Source organism: Microcebus murinus, chromosome 18 (assembly GCF_040939455.1).
Source record: "Microcebus murinus isolate Inina chromosome 18, M.murinus_Inina_mat1.0, whole genome shotgun sequence".
Classification (NCBI taxonomy): Eukaryota; Metazoa; Chordata; class Mammalia; order Primates; family Cheirogaleidae; genus Microcebus; species Microcebus murinus.
Window position 1 is genome coordinate 2,742,468 of NC_134121.1, and position 12,413 is coordinate 2,754,880.

The 12,413-nt window shown below is 54.7% G+C and overlaps 1 protein-coding gene and 1 long non-coding RNA gene across 2 annotated transcripts in view; one reads left to right on the forward strand and one right to left on the reverse strand.

The window, feature by feature from the left end:
* The window catches only part of CCDC40 (coiled-coil domain 40 molecular ruler complex subunit), a 34,689-nt gene extending 26,654 nt beyond the window's left edge, over positions 1-8,035 (reverse strand). The window contains exons 1-4 of the mRNA XM_075994013.1: positions 7,910-8,035; positions 5,409-5,566; positions 4,544-4,627; positions 4,249-4,468 (exon numbers count right to left, since the gene is read on the reverse strand). Of these exons, the coding sequence (XP_075850128.1) occupies positions 4,249-4,468; positions 4,544-4,627; positions 5,409-5,566; positions 7,910-8,006 (559 nt within the window). The 5' untranslated portion in view covers positions 8,007-8,035. The remainder of the gene's footprint in view (positions 1-4,248; positions 4,469-4,543; positions 4,628-5,408; positions 5,567-7,909) is intronic.
* On the forward strand, positions 921-7,916 carry LOC109729484 (uncharacterized). The gene is made up of 3 exons (XR_002221521.2): positions 921-2,327; positions 3,657-4,588; positions 7,804-7,916. It is a non-coding gene; the product is annotated as an uncharacterized LOC109729484 (long non-coding RNA).
* Positions 8,036-12,413: the final 4,378 nt, after the last annotated feature.

Here is a 12,413-nt window from a genome sequence, read left to right on the forward strand (position 1 = left end):
TATCCCTGTGCGCTTGGCCTTCCGTGTGAACTTTAAGATCAATCTGTTCGCAACAGAGGCCTTTTATGTGCTGACACAGAACAGTCTCCGGCACACATGGCTAAGCGACAAAAGGAAGGAACAGAGAGCAGTAGGTATAACATGCAGCTGTTTTAAGTTTTTAAAAAGAGAGAAAACAGATACACACACCCTTGTGACTCTGCTCATCCGTGCAAAAATATCTTTAAAAGATGCACAAGGATCGACAGTGCATTACTTTTTCAAAATCAGTAAATAATTATGCCACATAAATTTAAGTTCACCCAAAACACCCATCCCATCATGGACTCTAATTGGAATTTCGTGGAGAGAAATGACATTTTTACATTACTTGTCCCCCCATCTAGTGACGTGGCTGCTCCACTTATTTAAATTCGTTTTATGCCCTTCAAGTAAAATTTTATTGTCTTCCTCCAGATAGGCTCACTCCTTCCTTGCTAGACTCATTCCTAAGTACTTTGTAGCAGTGACGGCTATTATGAATGAAAATTTTTGAAAATTTTTGAAAACTGTAATCCCTAGCTGCGTGTTTCTGGTGGAGAGAGCCATAGCTCTGGCACCCAGCTGCGGCACCCATTCCTCACTGCTCCCATTGGTTTCACCAGTAGAGGATGAGAATTTCAAGCACCTCATTTCCAAAATCCGCATCTCATTTCTTTTCCCTGTTTTCTTGCATTGTCGGAACTCCCAAAACAGCGCTGGGTCACGTGACAGCGGACACGCTCATCTTGTTCCTGATTTTTAGCTGTGGTCTCCAGTGCCGCCTTCTACCTTCAGATAAGAACTTAGGAAGAACCTTCCTTCTATCCTAGTTTGGGAGGCATGGTGAGTTTTCTCAAACACCCGTTTGGCATCCACCCACAAAAACCTTTTTTTTTTTTTCCCCTCCTTTAGTTTATAAATACAATGTTTTAAATTAGTAGATTTCCTAATAGCAAATTATTCCTGAATTCCAGAAGTAAATGCTACTTGGCTGTGAAGTATTTTTCTTTTAATACCTTGCTGAATTTAATTTGCCAATTTATTTTAGGGTTTTCACACCTCCTAAGTGGGACAGCTCTGTAGCTTTCTGCTCTGTTTGTCAGCTTTTGCAGTGAGCGTGACACCGGGCATCCTAGACAAACCTGCAGAGAGTTTCCTGAACTTTCTCCTCCCTGGAGGGTTGACAACACTGGAAGTGTTTGATCCTTGTGTGTGTGGGTGTGTGGGGGGTGTTATTATGACTCTTCCATAGTATCTTCCAATACTCGGATTTTAGGGAAAACAGATTTTTTTTTTTTTTTTTTTTTTTTGAGACAGAGTGTCACTCTGTTGCCCGGGCTAGAGTCCCGTGGCGTCAGCCTAGCTCACAGCAACCTCAAAGTCCTGGGCTCAAGCCATCCTCCTGCCTCAGCCTCCCAGGTAGCTGGGACTACAGGCATGAACCACCATGCCTGGCTAATTTTTTCTATTTTTAGTTGTTTGACTAATTTTCTTTCTATTTATAGTAGAGACGACGGGGCCTCGCGCTTGCTCAGGCTGCTCTCAAACTCCTGAGCTCAAGCGATCCTCCCGCCTCGGCCTCCCAGAGTGCTAGGATTACAGGCGTGAGCCACCGCGCCTGGCCGAAAACAAGATTTTTGACACCATTTTTGATGAAACCGGTACAAGGCATGGCTTTCTCGAAATTAAAAAAAAGAACAAAAAAACTTCCCTGATTTGTCCTCACTCCCAACGTTGCTGCTCGTATTATCTCCCTTTTGTTCCTTGTCAGACATGCCAGAAGTTTACTGGTCATTTAAAAAAATAAGTAATTTGCCACGTCAATTTATTGCCCTTTTTTTTTTTTTTTACTTCACCAGCACCTGCTTGTGATTTTTATTAATTTCTTTTTCCTATTTCCTCTGCCTTATTTGCCCAGAAGCCCTCGCGTGCGTCTGCAACGGCAGTGTGGCCCTAGAACTCGGCAAGCGATGACACACTGCCACTTACATTTAAGATCTGTGATTCCCAGCCCTGACTGCACACTAGAATGATCTGGAAGGCTTTAAAAAAAAAAAAAAAAAAAAAAAAACAAGAAACAGACGCTGCCTGGTCCTTCCCAGAACAGATCCACCCGGAGTCTGGGCTGGGCTCCTCCAAGGGGCAGCCCAGGGTCTGTCCTCGACGGCCGTCCGGGTTTGTCCTGCCTGGACGCCTGCAGCATCCTCTTCCTCTATCTCTGGAATTCGAGCGTTCCGCTGGCTGTGTCTAGGCGCGTCTGTCTTTCCTCCCGGCTGCCGGCCCTCCGCGAGTTTGCACGTCTGAAGGTTTGTCTTTCCGGAAGTCGCGCAGCTGTTCCGCCGTCCCTGGCTGTTGCCTCCGGTCTCCTGAAAGGGGACACGGGTTTGCCCGTCTGCCCTGCACGTCCTTTATGCCCTTCTCACGGTGTCCGTCGTCCTGGGTGAGGCTCCATGCTCGGGGAAGATGTCCCGAATCGCGCCTTTAGTTCACAGATTCAGTTTTCGGCACCCTTCCTTTGTCTATTCCGTGCCTTTCTTGGCGACGCTGAATGCATGTTTTAGTTTCAGTTGTGCCTTTTCCTAACACGCAGTTCTCGCCGGCTGATGCGTGCCCTCTGAAACCTCACGCGGAATACCACCGGCGAGGGCCGCGCCGGCTGTCTTTGCAAAAATCAGGGCTGAAGGAGCCCTGTCTGGGGAGCCCTGTCCCCTCCTGTCTTTGGGGATCGCCCCGGTGACCCCCACTTTGATGTGAAGCTTCAGGCACCGGTGGGGGCTTCCCAGATGAGGCAGGTGGGGTGGGCCTTCTCCAGGGCCTGTGTCTCCCTTAAGGGACGGCGTGGTGGCAGCAGCCCTGGGGTCACCGAGCCGTGGGTGCAGGGCTGCTGCTGCTGCACTCTGCTGATCTCAGGGAAGCACCCAACGTCCTCAAGGGTGTTTGGATCTTTCTAGACGCCCATCTACTCTTTGCACCCAGCGGAGGGGCGCTGGCAGGCACTCTGCTCTGGCTCTGCTGGTGTGGAGGGGGCGGGGTGCGTGTCCTCCTTCCGGTCGGTGGAGATTCTACTGTATCTGGAGAATGCAGACTTGGTGTCAGTGTGGTTTCATGTTCTTCCTTTTTTGGAGTTTCCTGTTAATTCGGTGGTAGCTGGAGAGAGGTTTTTTTTTTTTTTTTTTTTTTTGAGACAGAGTCTCGCTTTGTTGCCCAGGCTAGAGTGAGTGCCGTGGCGTCAGCCTGGCTCACAGCAACCTCAAACTCCTGGGCTCAAGCGACCCTCCTGCCTCAGCCTCCCAAGTAGCTGAGACTACAGGCATGTGCCACCATGCCCGGCTAATTTTTTCTATATATATTAGTTGGCCAATTAGTTTTCTTTCTATTTATAGTAGAGACAGGGTCTCGCTCTTGCTCAGGCTGGTTTCCAACTCCTGACCTTGAGCGATCCTCCCGCTTCGGCCTCCCAGAGGGCTAGGACCACAGGCGTGAGCCACCGCGCCCGCCTGGACAGAGGTTCTTGATCAATGCCCACTCGCCCTAACTGCAAAGGTTCCAGAAACCTCTCCTGCACGTCTGGGGGTCCACAGTATTCTCTCCAGAGCGGTTGGGATATATATACATGTGACTGCGTTTCCTTCCAGATTCCTTGAGACCACTTCCCCACTAGGACAGCAATGGAGTCCGTCATGAAAGTTGGAAACATCAAAGGGTAAAAACCGAAGCCATCGGTAGCCGGGAGGAAGCCACCGTCGGCTGTCCGGCATCCTCGACTCCGTGGTCGCCACGTCGCGGGGAGCGTCTCACTCCAGAGCTGCCCGATTTCCCATCAGTCTGCTCTGGGACCCCGGCTGCCGGACTCCGGGCGGCCTCTGCGCTCTGGGAAGGGCTTCGCCTCCACCCTACCGCGCACGCCTGACTCGCCCTCCCTCTCCCCTCCCCCTTCCCCTCCGGGGAGTCTCTGTACCGACCGCGGGCGGGCGGTGTCAGCGTTTGCCTGTGCCCACTTCTGTGCCTTTTAAGATATGTACGCGCCTTCCCTGCCTACAAAGGGTGGGAGTCCCTGCGGGACGCACGCACCTTGCTTTTCTCGATGCCCCGCGATGGCACGTGGGGACACCTTGTGGGGACGCCCCTGGAGGTCTCTAAGGCACGTGGGGACCCCCCATGGGGACACCCCTCGGGGACTCGGTGGCGCGTGGGGGCACCCCGTGCCGGGACGCGGAGCTGCCTTACGCTTCTTGCGCTCCTGGTTGGCGGCCTCGGAGGTCTTGGCGTGGAGCGCGCGCACGCCCTGCAGCTCCTCCTCCTTCTGCCTCCTCTGGCACGCGGCCACCAAGTGGCGGTCGTGGCTCTTCTCCAGCTGCATCTGCAGGCGGGCCAGCTGCTGCTGGACCCCGTAGAGGTTCACCCCCAGCTCCTGCCGCTGCGTCCGGCTTTGCTTGTTGGCCACGCCCTGCGCGGGAGGGAGGAGCCGGGTCAAGGGACGCGGGCGCCCGCCCGCTGGGCCGGAGACTGGACAGGGACTCACCAGCTCTTGAAGTTCCAGCTTCAGCTTTTCTATCTGTCGGTTAAGGTAGCTCTTCAGGGTGGCCTGGAATCTGACCATCAGGGGCTGGAGGGGTGGAGAAGCACACCGGTTACGGTCCCGCCCGCCCGGCTGAGCACCCCTGCCCCGCCGCGCTCCTGCCTAGGGGTCTCAGTGGGGCAGCCGCAGCCCGAAGCCACCTCCGGGTCTCGCCCCAGGCACTGCGCAACTGAGTGCGGGTTTGGGCAGAACGCCGGGCGAGCCGCATGTCAGCCCAGGTCAGCCCCGTTACGCGGGGGTCCAGTGGGTGGGGACGGCCTGGCCTGCCCCATCCACTTGGCGCGCCGAGAACTTTCAGGGCCAAGCCTGCTCCTCCCTGCAGCTGCCCGAGCCACAGCTTCCCACTGCGTTCGCCTGTGCCGCGCGCCAGAGGGCTGGCAGGGGGACTCCAGCGGGGCTGGTACTCGGGCTGAGGCCTCAGCCGGGGAGGGGTGGGATTTTGCTCATATTCCCACCCCACCCCCCAAGGACTGGCAATGTCTGGAGACACTAGTGATTGTCGCCCTAAGGGAGGGGCGCTCCCCGTATCTAGGGGTCGGAGGCCTGGGATGCGGCTGAGCCTCCTACAGCGCCCAGGACAGCCCCCATCCCGGCCCCCCAAAGAGAGATGGGGCCCAGGTGTCAGCGGCGGGGGGGGGGGCGAGGCAGGCCGACTTCAGGTGTGCGCGCCTACGAGGGGAACCCAGAGCACGCGCCACAGCGGCGCAGGCGATGTGCAGGGACAGTGGAGACAGGGACGCGCATGCGGGAGCTCAGGGTCCGGCTGAGTCTTCCTTCGCGCGTGAGGGGCACAAGAAAGTCTCCTTACGTGGTCTGGGTCCAACACCACCAGCTGGGATGCTTCCTCCTCAGCCTCGTCGCTCCCCTCGGACTCCCTCCTGTCCTCCAGGAGCTGGCCGTCCGGGCTTAACTGCTGGAGGCGGTCCAGGAAGGCCGGGTGGGCCCCGTCCGTCAGCTGGTCGGGCTCTGCGGGGGGAGGGGCACTGCTGGGGGAGGGGCACTGCTGGGGGAGGGGCTCTGCTGGGGGAGGGGCTCTGCTGGGGGCGGGGCTCTGCTGGGGGAGGGGCACTGCTGGGGGAGGGGCACTGGTGAGGGAGGGGCACTGCTGGGGGAGGGGCACTGCTGGGGGAGGGGCAATGGTGAGGGAGGGACACTGCTGGGGGAGGGGCACTGCTGGGGGAGGGGCACTGCTGGGGGAGGGGCACTGGTGAGGGAGGGGCACTGCTGGGGGAGGGGCACTGCTGGGGGAGGGACACTGCTGGGGGAGGGGCACTGGTGAGGGAGGGGCACTGCTGGGAGAGGGACACTGCTGGGAGAGAGACACTGCTGGGGGAGGGGCACTGCTGGGGGAGGGGCACTGCTGGGGGAGGGGCACTGCTGGGGGCGGGGCACTGCTGGGGGTGGGGCACTGCTGGGGGAGGGGCTCTGCTGGGGGAGGGGCACAGCTGGGGGAGGGGCACTGCTGGGGGAGGGACACTGCTGGGGGAGGGGCTCTGCTGGGGGAGGGGCTCTGCTGGGGGAGGGGCACTGCTGGGGGAGGGGCACTGCTGGGGGAGGGGCTCTGCTGGGGGAGGGGCACTGCTGGGGGAGGGGCTCTGCTGGGGGAGGGGCTCTGCTGGGGGAGGGGCTCTGCTGGGGGAGGGACGGCAGACAGCGCTGGGCAGCTGGCAGAGGGCATGCTCAGCAGTCCCACTGGGGGCGTCACCCGCCTCAGGCAGCGGGACAGAGAGAGAGGCACCCCAGTGGCTCGGGTTCAGAAATGTCCCTCACAGCAACCTCTGTGGGTGGACGGACACACTCCACAGCGAGGGTTACATTTCAAAGAAGGAAACTTACTCTGTGGAGCCTTCTCTATACACAGAGTGAATGGAAAGGAGGTCGCTTACCCATGGACCAGGTTTGATTTTTTTTTTTTTTTTTTTTTAGGGGGAAACAGCCGATAATCAATGACATTATAACAAATGACACTCTCGTTGCAGCTTTTCTGTCGCTCCGAGTTGGAGAGATCCCCGTTCCGAAGCACGTGCTATTTTCACGTCACTTACGAACAACACGGGGTTTGGGCCGTCGGTGTGTGCACTGGTGCCGTCAGGGCATCGGGGCACCCCACGTGCCCGCCCATGCACAGAACTGGGGTACCCGAGCCGAGTGCAAAGACGGGGGTCCCAGGAGAGCCTTTGAAACCCAACCCAGCTGACAGAGGCGCTCTTAGCGGGTGCGCCCACACCCGCTCCTCTCTCTGGGACCAGAAGGCAGTGGGCCGTGGCCGTCCGTGGCGCCCACGGTGGGTGAAGGGCCTATGCTGGCATTTACTCGGGTAAGTCGCTTACTGCTGCTCTGAGCGTGCCTCTCTGTAAAACGGAGAATGGTTCCTACTTGGTCCGGTTAAAGATTGAACAAAACAAAACAGTAAATGCTCAATAAATGTTATCCATATCTGTTAATAATCTGTCCATATCCATACCTGTTAATAATATATATTATATATTATAATAATAATATAATATAATAATATACATATTATATATATATATATATTGTTTGTTTGCTTGCTTGTTTGTTTGTTTTGACTCAGAGTCTCACTCTGTTGCCCAGGCTAGAGTGCCATCTCGTCAGCCTAGCTCACAGCAACCTCAAACTCCTGGGCTCAAGCGATCCTCCTGCCTCAGCCTCCCGAGTCGCTGGGACTACAGGCATGCGCCACCATGCCCGGCTAATTTTTTCTATGTATTTTTAGTTGGCCAATTAATTTCTTTCTATTTTTTTAGTAGAGACGGGGGTCTCGCTCTTGCTCAGGCTGGTTTCGAACTCCTGACCTTGAGCCATCCGCCCGCCTCTGCCTCCTAGAAATGTTAGGTTTACAGGCGTGAGCCACCGCGCCTGGCCAACATACATATATTTTTTGAGACAGGGTCTCCCTCTGTCAGGCTGGACTGGAGTGGTGCCATCGTAACTTACTGCAACCTCAAACTCCTGGGCTCAAGTGATCCTCCTGCCTCAGCCTCCTAAGTAGCTGGGACTACAGGCATATACTACCAAGCTTGGCTACTTTTAAAATTTTTTTGTAGAGGTGGGGTCTTGCTGTGTTGCCCAGCTGGTCTAGAATTCCTGGGCTCAGGCGACCCTCCTGCCTTGGTCTCCCAAAGTGCCGGGATTACGGGCGTGCGCCACCGCACCCAGCTAAACGATGTTTCTATCTTCAGGCTCACAGCCATACACGAAACAAACGAGCGGCACGGCTTGCACAGCACAGCGCGCGCCGAGCGGCGTATCCCGTGGGGCAGGCCCGCCCCGCGGGTCTGGCGGTACCTGGCTCCTGCTCCTCCATGCCCAAGAAAGGCTCATCCATGTCTGAGGACACGTTGCTGCTCCCACGGCTCAGCCTCAAGCGGTGTCGCGACCCCATGGGAAAGACCTTCTGCTGCGACTTTTTTGGGGATTTTGCCTATGGCAAGAACAGCCGGGACGGAGCCAGTGAGGGTCTACTCACCGCTGAGAACTTACTCAGTTTCCAGTCCTTACATTTGTGAAAGTTTTCAGAATCCGAATGGAGTTATTCACATTAAAAAAAAAAAAAAAGAACCCCGAAAAACATAGCCAGGGAAGGCCACAGAGGGAGGGTTCTCATGACAAAAACTATCGCAAAAGACTCTGCAAAAACCACATCCTTCTGCAAAAGCCATCATAACCTTATACAAGAAATAACTTGTGCGAGGACGTCTGCCCAGCAACTGGCTCTCCAGCCTTGGCTGGCACCACCCTTGCAGCCAAGGATAGCTATCTCAAAACAATTGAGGAATCCTCCTCATTTTTCCTTTAAAAGCCTCCGTCTTCCTTCACCTCCTGCATGTGAACGTAGTTTACCATGGCACACGTCGTATTCCCGTTGCAGTGCCCCACCCCTGAATAAATGTCATTTTCTTTGAGAGAGACTCTTTTCTGTCTGTTATTTAGGTTGATAAATTGTTCAAGATTCAACGTAGGTGTTCAAGTCACAGAAAACCATTTGGATGTAAAGATTATTTGGCTTTTGCACATGGCCAAAATAGAAAATATCCCCGGCACGGAGTGGAGCCACCTGTGGCCCCTCCGGGTCCCCAAGTGTGTCCCCCCTGACCAAATCCAAACTTCACAGAAGAAAAGGATTTGTTCTGTAAAACTTGGATTCGGTCAAAAGGCCACATGTGGCCCCAAGGCTGCAGGTCCCCCGCCCTTCTAGCCCTCCCCCCGGGGAATCTAGGAGTGGCTTCTGCCTGTCCGGATCTGCAGCTAAGTGGACTACTGAGGCGCGGTGAGTGCTAGATACTGAATGCTGATCTAGAGGATGGGAAACAATGTCTCTGGGCATCTTATAGAAGCATGCTGGGGGCCGGGCATGGTGGCTTACGCCTGTAATCCTAGCACTCTGGGAGGCCGAGGCGGGAGGATCGCTCAAGGTCAGGAGTTCAAAACCAGCCTGAGCAAGAGCGAGGCCCCGTCTCTACTAAAAATAGAAAGAAATTCATTGGCCAACTAAAAATATATATAGAAAAAATTAGCCGGGCATGGTGGCGCATGCCTGTGGTCCCAGCTACTGGGGAGGCTGAGGCAGGAGGATCACTTGAGCCCAGGAGTTTGAGGTTGCTGTGAGCCAGGCTGACGCCACGGCACTCTAGCCTGGGCTACAAAGTGAGACTCTATCTCAAAAAAAAAAAAAAAAAAAAAAAGCATGCTGGAAAGCCTCAGCTCTGGGCAAGGCTCTCCCTAGAAGACTGTTTCTTCTTCTCTTCTTTCAAACCATCCCCCTTTAGGGAAATTTCAATAAGGAAATATAAAAACACCTGGCTCCATTTCAGCTTTGAAAGAGGCTCCTGCAGTCATTATTGTGGACGATAGTTATTGCTGAAGAAGAAGTGGTGACTGTTAGTAACAACAGACGGGACAGTGCCTCACTACTCACAAGGAGCCTTTACAACCATCATCCCGTGCTGCCCTCACCTCAGCCCCACAAGTGGGCTGTCAGTCATTCTGTCACCTGCAGGAGGAGCGGAAGAGCTTGCCCGGGTTTGCACAGTCAGCAGGGTAGGCTCGGTGCCAGGCTCCTCCACCTCCAGCCCATGCTCTTTCTAACTGTCCTTCCTCAGGTGATGGTGGCTCTAGAAATGACTTCTGAGGCATCCGGAATCATAATGACATTAACAGAGACCCGGAGCCAGAGCCCCACCCCCACCCCCAAGTGTCCAGGGCAGGCTTCTCCTGGTGAGGGGCTGGGGAGGTGTCCGCACACACGCCGGGCACGGTTCCCGCTCTCACCGTCCCCATCCCTTCGGAACACTGAGAGCCAGTGTTTGTCCCTGCCTCCTGGTTGATCGTGTTTGGAAACTGTTTCCTGGTGAATTTTCTAGAAACTGGACCCAAGAATTTAAATTGGGTTTACAGCTCAGCAAGTGACCTATACTTCACCTATACAAAGGTGAAGACACTGTTCAGGTTTTTGTTGTTCTTAAATCGTTTTTTTTTGTTGTTTTTTTTTTTCCTGAGGTAGAGCCTCACTCTGTTGCCCTGGTTAAAGTGCAGTGGTGTCAGCCTAGCTCACAGCAACCTCAAACTCCTGGGCTCACGCAATCCTCCTGCCTCAGCCTCCCGAGTAGCTGGGACTATAGGCATGCGCCACCATGCCCGGCTAATTTTTTCTATTTTTAATAGAGACAGGGTCTCGCTCTTGCTCAGGCTGATCTTGAACCTGGAGCTCAAGCGATCCTCCTGCCTTGGCCTTCCAGAGTGCTAGGATGATAGGCAAGAGCCACCGCGCCCCACCAAAAAAACCAAGAAACTTTTTTGAGACAGTGTCTGTGGTCTCACTGTATTACACAGGCTGGTCTTGAACTCCTGGGCTCAAGCGATCCTCCTGCCTCAGCGTCCCTAGTAGCTGGGACTACAGGTTCGTGCCACCACCCCCGGCTAAAACATTTTTTAAAATAAAAAATACATAAGAATTGTAACTACTGTCATTGTTACTATCTGGAACTGCACTGTCCCATATGGTGGCCACTAGCAACAGGTGGCCACTTAAGTGTAAATTCGTTAGGATCTTAAAAAACCGAAAGCGCAGCACCTCCGGCTCACTAGCCACCTGTCAAGTGCTCTGTCGTCACAAGTGACTGATGCACTGATGCTCCGTATCGGACCACACTGCCCCGGAAGACTGGAGGCCTGCATGCGGGAGCATGGAGGGTGGCTATGGAACGTCACCAACCTTGGGTTGGGGGACACCGAAGAGGAGTCTGGGATCTCTCGACATTTGATAGCGGACCCTGAGACCTGAGTTAGTGAAGAAACTCCTAACAGGGATTGCAATGTGCACTTCCAGTGTATCCCCCGGCTCCTCACACAGGGGACAAACCAGGTGGGCAGTGCGGCACCTGCACAAAATGGAAGTTGGGGCCACTCACCGATCTGCTCACTGAGGCTCCAGAAGCTTCCCGGCTTATTTGCTCAGGGGAGCCCGGGACTTCCTGGGGTGACCCTGATGGGCTGGGCGCCTCCCCTCCCTGCGGCTCCTGCGGGCTGCCTTGGGAATAGGCCAGATCCACGGAGCTGACCTGCACTTCAGGGGAGATGGTTTCTAACTCAAATTCATACTCTTCTATCACGAATTCCTCATATTCAGACTCCCCTTCATATTCAGACTCCTCTTCAAATTCGGGGTCCCCTGCAAGTGCAGCTTCTCCTTCAGTCGTGCCTTCCCTCTCAGGATGTTCTGCAGCTTCCCCCGAGGCTTGTCCACCTCCCTGGCCATGGTCCTTCTCTGACACCTGCAGTGGCGTGGCAGAGGAAAGAAAACCAGGACACAAAGTGAGAAGGGCCTTGTGGGGCGTTCTTCGTTCGGGGCTGATTATACTGGTGGGCAAGCTGCGTTTGCACGTGAGAGATCGTGTCGCATGCTTTCGTTTCTCTGTTCTCTCTGGTTTTCATAATCGTGTTGCACCCTGCGTTGCAAGACACGAGTTCTGAACGCTCAGGGCAACCCGGGAGTTGGATGTCTTTTCGGCGTTTCTGACTGATTGCTTGGGAGTGGGGTAGGAGGAAAATGAGTTTCTCCGCAACGTAATTGGGTTTGTTCCAGTGCAAGGGAACAGGGTCGTCATACGATTTATTTGACCAAGTCCTAATTCTCTTTACCTTCTAGCAAATGCAAGCCCCAGAACAACCCCCCAGCACCACCAGCTTTATATTACCCTGCCACCGTGGCCTTCCTCCTGGTTCTGCTGCTCCTCTCCGTCAGAGGCTGGCCCGCCTTTGGGGACAGACCTGGTCTCAGAGAAACAAGAGAACAGTTTCAGGTCATGGTTTTCTTTCTCTTGGCATTGGTCCCCTCCCCGATTCTGCACCCCAGTTTACATCCTGTTACTTCTCTGCCCCCCGCAGGCGTGGGCCATGCCTTTGTCCTGTTGGCCACTCACCATAGGACCAGGGGGCCCAGGTGCCACAAAAGAGGCGCTTCATGAACAAATGGAAAAGTCAGTTATTGAAACATTAAAAAAACATCAGGGGCCGGGCATGGTGGCTCACGCCTGTAATCCTAGAACTCTGGGAGGCCAAGGTGGGTGGATCGCTCGAGGTCAGGAGTTTGAAACCAGCCTGAGCAAGAGCGAGACCCCGTCTCTACTATAAATAAAAAGAAATTAATTGGCCAACTAATATATATAGAAAAAATTAGCCGGGCATGGTGGCGCATGCCTGTAGTCCTAGCTACTCGGGAGGCTGAGGCAGGAGGATCGCTTGAGTCCAGGAGTCTGGGGTTGCTGTGAGCTAGGCTGACGCCACGGCACTC